The sequence below is a fragment of the Mya arenaria genome, chromosome 14, assembly GCF_026914265.1.
Source record: "Mya arenaria isolate MELC-2E11 chromosome 14, ASM2691426v1".
Lineage (NCBI taxonomy): Eukaryota > Metazoa > Mollusca > Bivalvia > Myida > Myidae > Mya > Mya arenaria.
The window spans coordinates 36,325,454-36,343,688 of record NC_069135.1 but is presented as its reverse complement, the minus strand read 5'-3'; the positions used below and the strand labels follow the sequence as shown (position 1 = coordinate 36,343,688).

Below are 18,235 nucleotides of genomic sequence, written 5' to 3'. Positions count from 1 at the left end.
TGTGAACCTTAGGTTGACAATTTATGGAGGGAGATGTTTGATATTCCATTCATATAAATTGTAACCATGATTACTCAGAGCTGCTAATGAATATTAGGCTCCACCTACTGTCTTATGTTATTCTTATTACTGCTGCAGGGTTTTGTACATAGCAGAGATGTGTTTACTATCATGAGATGTATATCGTTATTTAAGTATAAAACATTGAATTGTGTTTATATACACTGTCCACCCAATTTCATAACAAATCAGGTGACACTTATTGTTTGTGTCGGCTGTTAAATTTGCCAATGTTTATTGCTATTGTTATTTTAATAACTCCTGCATATTTTAATGAATTAATTTCTTACAAAGAAGAGGGATTTACAACTACGTCATTGCTTTCTGCTATGTGTACCACGTGATACAAAAAATCCAGGAAGGTAGTACAAAGAAATGTAAACAATGGCTAATTCTGATAAGATTTTTGCAGTAACATTCACCATGAATGATCTTTCTGGTGCAAAGATCTCTCAGAATTCCGTTGTTGAATTAAGTAATGGACACAGTGCTGCTGAGGTCTAACTTCATCTGGCGAAAAACCAGAACTAATTAACAGGTAAGCAAATTATGCAATCCATGAATATACGTTTACATTTAACAAAACGTATAATATTGTGATGATATGGTATGCTGAAGGTTTAACATATAAGATTTAGTCTAACAGTTGCATTGAAATTCTTTAATATAATGTAATATTGTTTCTAGCCCAGAATTAAGGTAAACATGCATATGAAACGAATATATATCAGTTGGTCAGCAACAGGTACACTTTCTCTGTCTTATCATACAACGGATCTTGTCTGTGTTTCCTAATGTGTATTTGTGAATAGATGATATATAACCAGGTACTTAATGTATAAAATAGGTTTCGATGTTTTATGATTCAGAAATTAATTGGATTTTTTTAGATGCAGTGTCTGTATTAAAGCTGGGGAGACAAGGTCATTATAGTGCCGGTTGATGACGGATTATGCCAGTTGACCTTTAAATGCATCAATGAAAAAAGTCCACAATGTCATGATTTATACAGAAAAGTGTGTAACATATCTGGTACACACAAAGTACAAATAGATATATTTATATAAACATCGATGTGTTGTCAATACAAATATTAAAAGATAATACTCTATATCTTTTTCTTTTCTTCCCTTTTTTCTCATTTATTTTAGATAAATGAAATAAATGAAAAATAAATGAGAAAAAAACAACTATATACATTCTTGTGTTTTGTTATATAGTGTATTTATTTAATTTTAATCATTCTTTGCATGCCGCTTAAAATAGTAAAAAGTGCAATTGCACTTTGTTTTACTGAAGGATGTCTTAAATACCCCATAAGCAATTACTAATTCGCGAAAATCTAAGATGTGCGCAAACTGTGAGGCTATGACCATGTCACTGTCACTCTTGCTCCCTTTATCCACATCCGACAGAAATGTTATAGCTCCAGAACTTGAATGCCCATAATGCATTTCAAAGTTGCTTTATTTGTATACAAAGAATACAGATTATTTCACCGAAAAATGTAAACTCTGTGTTTTAAAGGGATTGGTATAAATGACTAAATTGATGATTGGTGGTGCCAGTGTAAGATTCAAATAGGTTAGCATCATTCAGAAGCCGCTCAAACGACATATATTATCTTTGTTCTATAGTATTTTTCCCCTATCTCTTTTTTAACTCTCTTGAGTGGAATCAGGTTCACAGCTGGTCGCTGCATTTCAATTGATTTAATTTGGATTAATAAAACACATGAGTAAGAATGTTCACACGTAATTGTCTTCCTTAATTATATAAGTTATCATGTATATGCATACAGACATATGGCACATTTCCTGCAAGACTGGATCAATATGAATATTGTGTGTTTCTGTAGAAAGGTGAGTTGAACGGCTGTTTGTCATACACCCATACTGCAAGAGGGCTTTGAAAATTCAATGTATTCTTTGATACAGGGAAATATCACAAGTACCCATTCCTTGTCCTTAATGCTAAGTATTGGAATTAAGAGAACCGCAAAGTTTCCTTTAAATGATACAAAAAGAGCGAATACAGAGGAAAAAAACAAACTAACAAGCAAATAAAAAACACACAAAAAAAAACAATAACTAATAATCACTTGTCACTAATCACCTGGTTTATTTAAATAACTTCCCATAGAGTTATATAATTACACTAAGGCGTCGAGCAACAGAATAACTACTTCCAGACTTTGTGCACCTTATCTATTTCGGCCATTGAGATGTCACTTGTTATAGTGAAATATTACAAGTACCCACTCCTTGTCCTCAATGCAAAGTATTGGATATAAGTAAAGCACAAAGATTCTCATCTATGATGCCAGGCAACTATAAAATCTAAACAGTAATTTCCTGTCTAAAACTCAACAACAAATGTTTAGAATTGAACACATGTTTCAGAAACCACTGACGTGTGGAACTTTTTTGGCATAAGCGGGATTTGTTTTTCGTTACTTCAGGCACAACAATAAGTAGTTTAAATATAAAATAGACTAGTGCAAATAAGTGTACCGTTTATTTTGCAATCATGTACATAACTAGTCATAAACATTACATGTTAATTGCAACTGAATCTGAAAAGTGTTCTAACCATGAGATTTTTTAGAGATAAGCTCTTGCTGTGAATAACCACTTGACTGCAATGCGGCGGCGCTGGACAAGGTTGCTGCGACGCTTTGTGGTGAAAAGTTTTCCCACGCGCGCATAATGATCAAGCATCCCGTTACAGCCCTGCCCAATAATTATGTTGATTGATTGAAGTGTCGATCAATCTTAGTGGCCGCAGGGCGATAGCACACCCTCTTCTGGGTGAATGTGCCAACTCGCCATCGTACAGATTTATTGCCTTCAAATGGCTTTTTTTTCTTACCAAAATTACAGTAGCAGTGACCTGCTTCTCAGAAATATGTTTTGCAGATTTGTCTTTTACTAGTAATCGAAACAGATAACCACATGTGAGATCAACAACAATCGTTTCGGCAAAAGTTATGTAGTTTTGCAAATAAATAACAGAGCAAATGCTTTCATCCTTCGAATTAAAAACAACTACATTTTTGGATTGTGTAATGAAACTATATTCCAAGAAACTTCAGAGATGAAAATGTCTTAATTGTCAGATAATTCAAACACTCGTTTTAATGTTAATTGACCCAGATTACTAGCCCTATCGCCTGTCAAATGAACAAAAATATGATCTGTCCCTAAACAATAAAAACTTAACTATTTCTTCACTTTCAAAAGTTATGCAATAAGTTAACTATATACAAAGCGCACCTAGTTTATCGAACATTAATGGCACCGCTTGTTGTTGTTATTGCAACATTATAGGCAGATTTGTCTTTTACTAGTAATCGAAACAGATAATCACATGTGAGATCAACAACAATCGTTTCGGCAAAAGTTATGTAGTTTTGCAAATAAATAACAGAGCAAATGCTTTCATCCTTCGAATTAAAAACAACTACATTTTTGGATTGTGTAATGAAACTATTTTCCCAGAAACTTCAGAGATGAAAATGTCTTAATTGTCAGATAATTCAAACACTCGTTTTAATGTTAATTGACCCAGATCACTAGCCCTATCGCCTGTCAAATGAACAAAAATATGATCTGTCCCTAAACAATAAAAACTTTACTATTTCTTCACTTTCAAAAGTTATGTAATAAGTTAACTATATACAAAGCGCACCTAGTTTATCGAACATTAATGGCACCGCTTGTTGTTGTTATTGCAACATTATAGGCAGCCTGCTCTAAGCCAACCGTTTTTTAAATGTCTTTTCAAAAGCAAACCGGCAGCGGGATTTCCAGTGTAAAAAACTGGGTTCCATTCAACAGACCGCACCATATCACGGAATAAAACTTGTAGTTTTTCAATTAAACTGTCAACGGACTTTTCAGCCAACATCAAAGAACAATTACAACTATTCCTTTCTGGTATAGCTTTAAAATGACAGTCAGCAGTATGTAAATGAGTACGACCGTAACGCTCTTTATACACTAGGAATTTTCTGTTTCTTGCATTGAACATGTTTTTAGCCGGTTGAAGCCCACCTATAAAGGTACTAAATTCACACTGAATCTTGGACTTTTATTGAACGTATGAGGATGAATCAATTTAGGCGTCCAGATATGCCATTCTAGATTTAATTGCTTTAAGAGTGTCATTATCCATAATATTCGATGAAGATGCACTCGTTTGGCTATCAAGCTTAACACCACACATTTTACAATTAACGGAATCACCATCATTCATTGATTGACACCCCGTAAATGAAATTGGTAGATTTCTTGCTTCTGAGTGGTCTGTAAATAAATATATATCTAGTATAAGGATCTCAAGATCGGCCATGTAATTGTGGTAATTAGACATGATGTAACCATGCGGTGAGATGAAGTACGATAACACTTGTTTGCTGCCCAATTATAACGACTAGTAAATCGAAACATGTGCCATCATTACCATGTACAAAAGATAAATTTTAAGAATCTTTACTAAGAAAAAAACTCAACTTAAGACGAAGATGTCTCTTAATATACAAATTTATTTACAACATACATAAACATTAATTAATGACAGAACATATTTATCTTTAAACCAGGTATCATCTTATATAATGCAGTCTCTTTTCGTCTGAATTCAATTAACCATATTCACAGTTGACTAGTACAGAGTACATGACGAAGTTTGTTAGAAAATATACTTTCACCGTTCTCATTCAGATGTACAGTATCATATAAAAATATGTCACCTTTATTTAAGTACACCCAGCCATGTGTTTTACAAACATTTTGGAGTTTAATATTGGTCAGCTCAGTCTTGGCATTTATAAAATTGTTTTTCGTTACAATGACGGATGATATTATAATATGTATAAGCTCATTTGATTCTCTGATAGAAAGCAAGGATGATTCCAGCAAATCAAGCTCATTGAAAGCCATGGTCAATTATTCAAGCTCATTTCTGTACAAATGCTCTTAACTCAAATTGTAAACACCTGTATGGACCAATAAAACCCTTTGGAAAATATTGTTTTCTAACCGAAACAAATGATTAATAGTTTCACTTATGAGGCGCCCACTAATGAAAAAGATGTGTGCCAACGGATTATGCAATCTTGACTCACTCAGTAGAAATCGAATAATGGAATCCCCCACACAGACAAAATGGTTATTCTTTGAAGTTGCAGTCAACTTTGTTAATGTCAATTTCCCCCATAACGGGCCGATTACCTGACCATCTTTGTCTGGAGCAACCCGAATGACCCACAAACTTTCACTAACCTAACAAACCTGGCACAATTCTTGAATTTAATGGAATCTGTATAACGCCTGTATCACCTTTTTACCCAAATGAAAAGCGTCTTTGACAAATTGTATCATTTTCTGGAACCAATAAGGTGTAACATCACTTAATGGCAAAATCAGCAAACACGTGAGCGTGCTTTTAGTTAGAAATCTCAAAGTTGCAAAAAGAAACACAAATGGAGGAAACACGTAGCAATTCCCAGATGAGCTGATAACTTGTGCTCACATAATATTTACTCCTGCGGAATATGGAGTAGGGCACGGGGTAAAATGACGCAATGCGCATCTACTTTTATCCAGCATACAGTTTGAGTCTAGAGACAGAATATCTATAGTATGGCCATTTTAACTGCCAAAATATTGTTCCACCAATTAGAAAGCATTGAATCAGTCCTATTTAAGGCATATATTTTTATATATTGACGCATCTGTATAAATCTTAATGTTAAGATGTCGTTTAGGTTTCCAGACAACATTCCCTTTCTAATTATCAAAAAATCGCCAGTATTCTAGTTCTTCCCGCTAGGTACCAGATACATGAATCTGACCCTCTCTCATACCCCTTGATATCGTCGCATTCTTTTCACGGATAAACAGTCTTGCAGCCGGAACTGCTAACATGAAATAAAAAGCCTTACCACTTAGTTTTTGAGATCAAGAAAAGAGATTACACGTTTGGATAAGACAAATTCCCCGTGGTCAATAAATTTTTGCCTCTTTACCTCTGTCACTCGAAAACAACATTCATCTGAATAAACAATAAAACCTAGGAAAGCCGGGTTTTTTTGTGTGTTTTTTTCCAGTGCGTACAAAGTTTGTACTACATGTTACAGTTGCTATTGCCTGTGCTTATCAGTAAATCTATTTTAAGCATATTGGCGGATTAAAAATCCCTCCTATACATACGTTCACATACGTGCGTCTACTAAATCGATGGCAACCGCTGACACTTTTGTTTTTTTATCTATAAACAACAATACTTTCATTACCTAAATTGGCGCGGGAAAACATCAATCACGTGACAGTTATTGTTTATGTCGGCTGTTAAATTTGCCAATGTTGATTGCTTTTGTTATTTTAACAACTCATGCATATTTAAATAAAATATTTCTTACAAAGAAAGCCCGATATCGCCATCGCCAATTCCGCCATTGTCAACGGCGCTGCCACGACAGTTGACTGGCTCACATGCTATCACTATAAATTGGCGAACAACAAACCAGTCGAGATCTGCTGCATTCGTACTCTTATCTGTTCGTTTTCTTTCGTTTCGCACCAAAATTAATACGGTCGGGAAAATAATTTTGAAAAAAAAGTGAAATTCATTCTTTATTTTTCTTGTACAATTTTGAAAATTAGACCGGCGGGTTTTGTAAACCAATTTATATAAAATTAGTGGCCTAAGGTAGAAAAACCTGGTTTTCTGCACATTTCTTTCAAATTAAAACTCGGTATCCATCATACGAACCATTGTTTTATTCATCGTTTCTGGTATATTTAAACAGTTGTATTAATTGTGGTTAATCATATTTGGGAGTAATAGTGCATCTTTAAAACACCTTACTTAACCTTTATCTTAATAAAACTTATCTTATTTGATATAATCTTATCTTTTATTTATCTATATTTAAAACCATCATACATTAATATTTCTCTGGTCCTGGAACATTATTTGTCGAAAGCAATTTCACAAATATCTTTTTTTTTAAATTTACTTAGCACAATCAATGTAGTTCAGAATGTTTGGAGATATTTAAAGTGATACTATTATTCAAAATCAGCACATGTATAACAAACATCAACTTTGACTGATAGACCTTTAACTACTTAATTACTGATAATAAGATTGTAACCGTGTATTTAATAGCAGAAAGCACAAAAATATTAAATGATTTGTGAATGCTATAAAATTTAACGTGATACACTTTAGTCTCATAAGGTAGAAATACCGTGGTTTATGCTCATTTCTTTCGAATTAAACTCGGTATCCTTCATAAGAACCATTGTTTTCGACATTTATTCATCCTTTTTGGGATATTAAAACAATATTATTAATTGTGGTAAATCTTATTTGGGAGCCATAAAATACGGATGGTGACTGTTTAAGGCCTAGTTTAAACCTTCTAGAAGTGACCCCCCCCCCCCCACCAAAAATAAAAGAAACTGTGTACAGTACACAACCTCTGTTTATTGATGTGAATCTGCTTGCCTTGATCCCTCTTATCAGATCTCCGATCTGAGTATCCTGCTGTGCAGATTTGGAAGTTTTAGAGCAGAAATGGACCCCAAATGCCCCCCTACAGTTACACCAGTGCAAATAACAGGAGATGCACAGCAGGGAATTTTCATGCAAAACATTCCTTAAACCAGGCCTTTAATCACTTATTTAAAACTGACAATTTATAAGGAATGATTTATTTTTGTGGTATTACTTGCCGGGGGTGTTGTAGTAGTAGTTGTTGTTGAAGTTGTTGTTGGCGGTACGACGTATTTTCTTGGGGCGTCTGCAAGTGTGAACAAGTTACATGTCAAATAAGTAATGTATATACCAACCTTAATACCATTTAACAATGAACGGCTTTCGTATTCTTATGGGAATATGTTAGTTCGTCAATGTATTTCGACAACATATCGTAAAATAAATTATGAAATGATGCGTTGATATTCGATATATTAAGACAATAAAGATGAAAGTACTTCATGTAAACTAATAATACAAATATGTTGAAAGAGTTTTGTTTTGAAACAAATATATCTCTCTGACAACAAAATGGCCAAAATGGCAGGACTCTGCCCTCAAATTTTTCGCATTCATCATGGACTGTAACCTACCGAGGCAGATTTAAAGAGGAGCCCCTCGAAATAATTCATTCCACATCAGCGGCCATATTGAACTTAGATTGAACTTAAATTTAAGATTAGAAACTATTTTTTTTTTTGATTGGCCTTTATATTTAGCTTAAAAATAGGCTGATGGAATCACTGAGGCACATCTAAGGATATGGATAAAATCAATATTGAATACTGGTCCAGCTCTATAGCGGATTCGCGGTCTAGTGGTAACACACTTGGCTCTCAATCCAAGGATCGCAGGTTCGATTCCCCGCTGCATCATTAATAATACTAATCGTCTTCCGGGAAGGACGATGAATGGGGGTCCCGTGTGCAATGCTATGTACTTGTGCACGTTAAAGATCCAAGGTAGCTCTTACCAGGGTTTCATTCTGTCTGTGCAAAATGCTCTAAACCCCTAAAATAACTTACAATCGTATCCGAGCACTCCAGTCCCGAGTGCGAGTATAAATAAGCTTACACACACACACAATGTAGGCCCAGCTCTACATCGAAACGTACGTTTACATTTATATACTAAAGACATACCGAAGCAGATGGAAGTATACAGAGAAGACTCTATGTCGCCAAGGTCGATGAATAAGATAAGATAAGATAAGATAATCTTTATTTAAAGTCGGTTATGATAAACATAAACAACACTAGCTGATAGCTATTTTCCGACATAATAGATTATCCAATAACAGACAAACAAAAGACCTGAAAATATTCAAGATCATAATATCATATGTTAATTAAAATGTTAAAACATAGGTTATAATGAGATTATAGGCTTCATTACATAAAAATAATACCAGATACATCAAAAGTTACAAGATAAAACATATTTATGTTTTTAATACTGGTCCAATGCATTAAGTGAAATTTAAATAAAAGCAACAGTAAGACACAAAACATGTAATTCAAACAGCAATACATATTTAAGTGATAAGATAGTTGTTAGCGGCTATTACAAAGCAATTCAACATATAGGACAGATTTTTACTATATACACAAATAAGATGCTGGAGGTGAACGCTAATCGTTTTCTAAAAAATATATAAGACGAAAAGAAAATAAGACACTGAAAAAAATTCACGCATTACAATGCATAGATAAAAAAATGGGTATAAAAGATCCTATTATCACCACGGTCAGACCTGTGGTGAACTGATTAGCATTCACTTCAAGCATAGGAATAAAACCAGACTCATGCATGAAGCAACTTAGACACATTTCATCTACAGCTATACATTTGTTAAACAAGAGCAAGCAGTGGTTAGTAAAGCTAACAAGCAGAAAAGCGGTTAAACTATACACACATAGAGCATTCACATTTGCTGCCACTCCAAGTATGGATCAGTCTCTTAAACTCTTTGAAATCAGTAGCTGTGCGTAATTCGTTTGGCAGACTGTTCCATACTTGGGTGGCCTCAAAACGAAAGCTTTTCTTACCATAAGTAACTGTATTTACACGTGGTATGTCGAGCATGTTTTTATGTCTGAAAGAGTAATGTTTAGATTTAACAGAGACAAGTTCTTGTATGTAAATGGGAGATAACTTGTGTAAGCATTTGAAAACTTCAACAGCGATTTGTCTTAGCCTGCTTATATGAAGGGTTGGCATATTTACTCTTTCTAAACACTGTTTATAACACGATGTATAATCATTAAAGACTAGTTTCAGAGCTCTATATTGCAATTTTTCTAGTCGTTCAGTGTTTTGTTGATTACAGAAGAAAGCCATACTAAAGGGCAGTAGTTAAAATTGGAACGGACAAAACATGTGTAGATAAGTAATTTTGTATCTTGTGTGAGATATTTAGACAATCTTGACAAGACATTTATTTGCCGGGCTGATTTCTTACAAATAGTTGCAACATGAGCATCAAAGTTTAACAGTGAATCAATTTATACTTCTAAGAGTTTAACACTTTCTTCACATGGTATTTCTGAGTTTTCAATTCTGAAGGAATCTATTTTACTTAATGTGAGCTTTCCGATACATATTGATTGACATTTATCAGGATTTGCTTGCATTAGATTATCTTCAAACCACTTAATTGGGATAGCACTTTCATATTCAAGAACTTGTTTTAGGTTGTTGATGTTGGAATCACAGTGAGATAAAGTATTGTCGTCAGCATAGTTGTAAACTTTGGCTTGATGAATGAAATAAAATATATCATTGATAAAAATATTGAAAATCAACTGTCCCAAGATCGATCCCTGTGGTACGCCTTTTGATATATCCATCCACTCACTATGAAAATCGCCCAGTTTTACTCTTTGTTTGCGGTTAGTCAAATAATTATGCATGAGGTTGGCAGCTTTTTCGGAGAGCCCATAGGCTTTAAGTTTTAGGACAATAAGATCGTAGGGGAGGCAGTCGAAGACCTTGGACAGGTCCAATAGTATAGCCGCTACATACCCATGGTTGTCCAGGGCCCTCTTCCAATCCTCCATTAATCGGAGTAGAGTAGTTTGGCAACCAAAATTTCCTCTAAAAGCTGATAAAAAATTATGAAAAATATTTTCAAAATGAAAACAGAGTTGTTCACCAACCGACTGCTCGAAAACTTTGGATATAGTACGGAGAATACTGACAGGTCTTTAGTTTTTCTTTTGGAATGGGTCTTCTTTTTTAAATAAGGGTCTAACTTGAGCAAGTATGAGAGCATTTGTGAAGTTTCCTGTTGCAAAAGATGTGTTGACAATATTTGTAAGGGGTTCTGTCAGTGAATCTGCACCTGCTTTTATAACCCTTGGTGGGAGATTATCCACATTATCCATGGCTTTCTTAGAGTCAAAAGTGCTTAACAGTTTATGAACATGTTTGTTGTCTGGTTTAAAATCAAAAACATTAACATTTGGATTTTCTCTTATGATAGCTTCTATGCTGGGGTGAGTATTGTCTACAATAACAGAACTGTTAATACCAATATTGTTTGCTATATCGACATAAAAATCATTCAGATTATTACAAACAGATTTTGGATCATATATGAGAGTGTTATTTTCATTCAATATTTCTTTGGCCTCTGATTTTTGAACATTTTTATTTGATAAAAAGGGTTTGATAGTAGGCCAAAAGTGCTTTGATTTTGGTCCAGGCCCACACCTTTCTTTGAAATATACCTGCATAGACTTTCTTTTAAGGTTTGTTACTAGATTTCGTTGTCTTCTATAAGCATTCCAGTTAAAATTATTTTTACATTTGAAAAAATAATTTCTAATTTGTTTCTTTTTAAAAATAGCATGTCTCAGATCTCCATTCATGAAAGGTTGTTTTTTTTTTTACCTTAGTTTGTTTTAGAGGAGCATGTTCATTAACTACAATTTTCATTAACAATTCACTGGCCCAGTAAATGTCATCAATGTCATTAAAAACATGTGCCACATGGAAGGGTACTCTATTCAAATCTGCATTAAAAGAAACAGGATTTAAGTGTTTATATGATCTAAAAATTACATATTTTGTTTTTACATGATTGCATTGTTCCTTTAAAGTTGAAGCAATAAAATTGTGACAGTCACTTAAACCAGAGTCAAACTTCATGGTATTGCAAAGCAGATTTGAGTGATTGGTAAGAATAACATCTAGAAGGCTCAGCAACTTTTGTATAGCATGTTGAACCATTGACAACATTTTTAAGGTTGTAAGTGTCACAGATTTGTGAAATTGGTTTACATTTAGCTGGCTTATTCAGATCAAAATTCAGATCTCCAATAACTAATATATGGTCATAGTTTATTAACATTTTATCAAGTGAAATTGAAATATCTTCTAAAAATATGGTGTCTTTTGTAGTAGGGAGCTTATACAGTGCTAAAATACCCCATTTTCCAATAGTTCAAAACACATAGATTCTAAATGTTCACATTCATAATCAGTTCTTCTTCTAAAAGGGAGATCATCTCTTATGTATACTAATATTCCCCCACCAAACCATTTTCTGTCCTTTCTTTCCATTTTTAAACCTTTAAAAGTATATAAATTATTATTAAAAGATACATCTAACTTTCAGAAAATTTATTTTTCAGACTGTTGATATTTAAATGTCCAATTAGAGGTCGCTTGCGATTACCTTTTCTCAAACTTTTAAGTTCTTCATAAAAGTTCACTGAGCTGGTATATGAAGTGTCCAAAGCGTCCGAAGATGACAGGTTGTTGTTGCATATGCTTTGGTCTGGAGAATTGAAGCTGTCCGTCAAGGCATCAGATTATGTCCGAAATGTTGGAAAAATCATCTGAAACTAGTACAGATAGGTGTTAATATATATTTGGAATGTTTTGCTGGGTGGTATCACCAGGTGGATTATTCAAATTGCTCTTATGGATGGCATTGTACTGAAAAGAAATATTTTGAATCACTGGTAAATGAGTGTTATTTTGTTAGTTGAACCATCTGGATGTAGAGTTGAGGTTTTGATATTAGGAGTCATTGAAAATTTCATGCAAGGTTTGCAGTTGAAAGGTTGAACAGCAACTGACAATTTGTATTGTTTATATAAACTTCCAGATAAGTTTGAACATTTTTTATATGTCCATTGTTTACATATACCACAGAGTAAAACCTGGTGTTTTTTATACACAAGTCTGTCACACACATTACACAGGCTGTTTGTAGGGATGGGTCCAGGGTTGAGAGCAACGTCTCCACTAAGTTATAGTATCAATGTTACTTGGTATTTGGACGAGCAGTCATTTCTTCCTGGGAGGCGCCATTTGACGTTTAACCCACCCACTCCCTTGATGAGGTCTGATCGCCATTTCATGGAGAGAAGTGAAGGTCTCAGTGTAGCATCGACTTGGTTTGTAAAAGATGCATCTCAAGCAAAGTTGTTGATATTCTTATAGTTAAAATGTGAGTTAAAATCTATTAAAAAAGCGTAGAATATCACTATGTTTATAAAGTACGCCATTTCGGTAGCAGTCAACAGAAAACTTTCAAGCTTCCAACCTCAAATAGATTCGCCTTGGTCGGGGTGAAGGCGATCTGTACCAGCTCATCCCTATCCAGATCTTCAAACCCTAACCCCGTTCGGTTTTAATTTCAAATTCGGTGAATTCGGGGAATTAGGTATGACCAAACTTCAAACTTGTCCAAATTTCATTACGCAACTGCATATTTGCGTACAATGAGGTACACGCCTGATGACGTAATTGATCACGTGGTATACACACACACTGGTTATTATTGCAAGGTTATATGAACAACGCCTGTTAGCACGATGTTAGGCGAGGGTGTGGTCTTCTATGAAAATGAAGTTTACGGACGAACCCCACTTTTCCGACTTTGTTACCATCAACCAAACTCAGATACGCACAGGCCGAAACTCGAGGTCATGACACGTTGAAAATAGAGAGTAGAGTCGAACTCCATTGGCTCGAAATACCAGGTACCGGCGAAAAAATACCCCGAGCCTCGGAAAATTCGAGCCTAAAGGAAATATTTACCTTCAGTAAAAAGAAAACGGTCCTTAACATCTAGTTCGAGCCAACGAGGATTTCGAGCCTACTGAGTTCGAGCCAACGAAATTCGAGCCTACCGAGTTCGAGCCAACGGGGTTCGACTATAGACTACCTGTTCTCATGAAACAAGTTACTGAAACATCTAGAAAGCACCAAAAGAGAGCTTGCGTTCTTATATTGATATGCAGATTTCATTTCGTAAGTGTAGACTAAATCAGGTCCATAAACAATTGTCAAGTTTAACCCGTAAGTTCACTTGGTATCAGCGGCAGCGTTGGCACTGCCTGATTAACGCTCATTGTATGCAATAAGGAGGTCAATATGTTTAATTTCGACTCTAAAGCTGCACTCTCACATATTGAACATTTGAACAACTTTTATTTTCATTTTTGATATAGAATGAGCCAATATATGCATAAATACTTGAAAAACAGTGATAAAAGACTGCTGTTTTTTGTCTTTCATGTTCCCGTTGGAAAATTAAAGATTTATGGCTAAAAGCGTTACTACCTCTTTAAGAAAATGGTTAAAACATCATTTTTCAACTGAAATATGGGAAGCTGCAATCTATTTGTTTTGTCAGTAGTATTATAGCACCAGTTTCCATGCATTTTTGCATGAATTGGCTTGTTCCAAAAAAATTGTCAAACCGTTTAATCACTGAGAGAGCAGATTTAAAGGTTACATACTTACTTTATGGCAAGAGCGGTATTGGTACTCCCGGGTACATAGGTGATGGCATTGATGGCTTCCTCAAGCGATTTCTTGTACTCGTATTTGTTCATTTTGAACTGGGAAACGAAAAGTAATTGTAGGAAGTAACGCCTACCTGCACCCCATTGGGACCTGTGTAGGAGAGAGTCTAAGTTTAAACATATTTATTATACAACGATTGTAAAAACAAGTTATTACAACTTTATACTAATCACTCTCGTTGGTACGATTTAACGCGAGAGTGTGGTCTTGTATTGTGGAGGAAACCGGAGAAAACCCACTTGTCCGGCTTGGTGACCACAAACCAAACTCACATGCGCCAAGGTCGGGAATCAAACCCGGGTCACCGAGGTGAGAAGCAAGTGCGCTTCCCACTGCGCTCACCGGGCAACCAATACGAGAGAGTCGGTGAGAATAAAGATAGTTGTGGCGGATCCGTGGTCAAGTGGTTACACACTTGGCTGTCAATCAAGGGCTCGCAGGTTCGATTCCCCGCCACACCACTGAAAATACTAATCCTCTTCCGGGAGGGACGTTAATTTGGGGTCGCGTGTGATAGTGCTGTACACTGGTGCACGTTAAAGAACCAGGGTAGCTCGTAGAAAGGGCAGGGCCCGAGTGCGAGTAAAAAAAAGCTTGTACACCAATCGAATCAAGGATCAACCAAACAAGACATTCATGCGTCATGCCCCTGAGACTCAGACAAAGTACCACCCCCCCCCCACCACCCCGAACCAAGGAAGCACTAAACAAGACATGCATGCGTCATGCAAAAAATACAATATTTAACGTTTAAAGCACTTAAACGAATCATAGAATTTAAGGAAGCATTAAGAATGACTGCGTATACGTAATGCCGTAAAAATGAAAAGCGCCGAAGACGCTGATGGACGTTGTCGATTTGTTTTTTTTCAACGGTAGACACCGATATTCACTTTTTTCTCTTCAAAATTACAAACACAAAAACTCTGATCGTTGACATCATTACTGAAAGTATTTTGTTCATTTAAGGACCGATCAGGATATCCCGATAAGAATTAGCATTAAATGTAGAGTTATATATGTATATGTTAAGATGTTCTTGTGAAGTCGCTATGCTATTACGATTAATTAATCATCAATATTATTAACATTAAAGTTAACCGAAATCAACACAATATATGTACGGTTCAGCCTCTGTCGTCTTTTGGTTTTGAAAGTAAAACCGTTGTTGACAATACCTTCATGCAATGTCCTCGTGAGTATAAACAAGTTCGTAAGTTAATGAGTTATGGGTATTCTAATCAATATGTCTTAAGCGTGAGCAAACTAAAAAGCAAATTAACTAGACATTTTTCTGTTTCACTTCGAGGAATTAACAGGAAAACATGTCGTATTTCAATGACGTATATATTTATGCACCAGTCAATTGTTACCATGCCCCCACCCCAGGTCCGGGGATATTGGGGAAAATGGGCCGTGTTTTTACCTTCCAGGTATCCCCGCAGTGCCAAATGAATGCGGTGGCTTTGTTTTCGCGCTGAAAATAGCGTGGAATTGCCTTTTCTTAGGTTGTCCCCGGTTGCGGGGGCAGTTAGCGGGGAGTTTAACAACAGTTTGTGAACCGCAGGGTGGAGATTTTACCTTGCATTGGTTGGACCGAAAGTCAAAGTCCCGGCTAAACCCCGGCCCTGGGGGCCGTGGTTAAAATTGACTGGTGCATTACGCTTCCATTCGTCCATTTTTTTAACAAATGTGTTGCCTAACAAGCAATATTTATGTACACAAATGAGCACAATTCACCCATCTCTGCGTTCGGGTTGATAACAAGATCAGCTACAAACTGCTTGACCTTTGTAAAGTTGTCGGCTCTGACGCTCTCTGACGAGTCCAGGACGAACACCATATCAACCAGCGGAGATGCACAAGCTGAAGGCATAAATGGAACACAGCAGTTAGATATGTGTGCTATGAATAATAAACCATATATATAAACATGCAAACTTGAACCTTTTTCGTCTGGCATCGTGCAGGAGGGAACCCCGGCGATCACATCGCCAACTGGAAGTGCAAGGAAGTGCCAGTTAAATAAAAAGCTGGACATATGTTAAGGTATTAACCATCTGCTATTATTATTATTTTGTGAGGATACAGCTGTACTGCTTAGTATAGCATATTCTCCGTAATAAGATTGGTAGTAATTTGGTAATTCTCGAGTGTTTCGGCAATGATGTTTTCTAATATTTACTAATCATTGATATATTTTAGAACCCCTTCAATTTAATATACCATATGCAAAAACTACCAAATGGTATGCTTATCATCATGTCAACGAAGGCGTTCCAAACGATCGTTTAGTTTCTTATTGTCCTATTGCCGGTATTAGGGTGTAGTGTTGTGTTTAATTTGCATTGGGAAGTAAAGCAGCTTGACTATTGCGGTCTGAAAGCTGTCCTATCACAGAAAGACCGTTGTGACAACTTCTTTTATTTTTTGCTTGGAAAGAGCCCTTTTCTGCGTTAAGCTCTGACCACCATTAATATTAGACTGCTGACAAAACTCGGTTCCTTACAATAACGCAAAAATGACTGATTCTAAAAACAAGAACAGTTGTCTGAACAGTCAATCTGTGTGAGTGCAGCTTTAAAGGTGTAACGTCATTGGCTTGATGTTGTTGAAAATTGTCCAAGATATTCACATGAGACTTGGAACAAAACTGTTCAAAATATTCCCATGAAACTTGGAACAAAACTGTTCAAAATATTCCCATGAAACTTGGAATAAAACTGTTCAAAATTTTCCCATGAAACTTGGAACAAAAATTCCCAAGATATTCCCATAAAACTTGGAACAAGCATTCCCAAGATGTCAACTCCTAAGTGTAGTAACTTAAAGCGACAGTCCGCAAATCGGGCAAATTAGCCATGAAAAAAAAATAAAATTCATCTATGTGTTGATAAGCATTCCTGACTGACGAATCCAAAAATAATTTGGTTCAAATCGACCTAGAAATGAGTTTTTCGTGTCATTTTCAATATCTCTTCTTAACTATCGGCCCCCGAGAGTTAACGGTTATATAAATAGAAAAAAACAGTGGGATTCCAAAGTTCTTGCGCATGCGCAGGGCGATACTATTTCCCGGTCTCTCCTCGTAAAATCCGGTCTCATCCGGTCTCATAATTCCCGGTTCATAACTTATGGCCCCAGGCAACGGATTGTGTTGCTGATGTTTATAACACGATTTTGACAATCTTATTTGTTTTTATATGTAACAAAATGGTATAAAATATATAAACATTATGTCTTAATTTATGCAATTTGTTATAGGTATACACTATTTATGCAATTCGTGTTAAAGGTGTAGAGAAAGATGCGATGCAGTACAAATGCTCATGTTTTTTGCATAAAAGATTGAGGACGGCTAGAGTATGAAGTAACTTAGAATTGCACCTTTTAAATTATGTTATGTTATGTTATTGTTCTTCCTTTTATGTTTACCCCCCCCCGACATAAAATTTTTTAAGCATAAATGATTACAATTGAAAAATTCCATGTTTGCATATCCGACTCATATCGATACGATACGATATGTTTATTGCGTAAAACATTATACAATGTTCATCGCATGTAAACAAGTAAATCAATGAATGGAGAAAAAGTACACAAACACATTTTCTGGAGCTAAAAGTTGCAATGTTATAACATCCTATTATAGTAATTATGCGTGTGCTTAGACATTAAAGCTACTAGATGAAGAGTGTTTCTTTGAAGTTGCGCCATTCTGAAGTAATCAACACATTATGTCTCCATTTTTCGTTTATATTTTTGTGCTATTCGCTAATGCTAGGTTTATATTAGGCCACGA

At 35.5% G+C, this 18,235-nt stretch overlaps 1 protein-coding gene across 1 annotated transcript in view; it reads right to left on the bottom strand.

The window, feature by feature from the left end:
- LOC128216055 (uncharacterized) overlaps positions 1-6,541 on the bottom strand; it is a 33,487-nt gene extending 26,946 nt beyond the window's left edge. The window contains exon 1 of the mRNA XM_052922648.1: positions 6,485-6,541. Within this exon, the coding sequence (XP_052778608.1) occupies positions 6,485-6,521 (37 nt within the window). The 5' untranslated portion in view covers positions 6,522-6,541. The remainder of the gene's footprint in view (positions 1-6,484) is intronic.
- Positions 6,542-18,235: the final 11,694 nt, after the last annotated feature.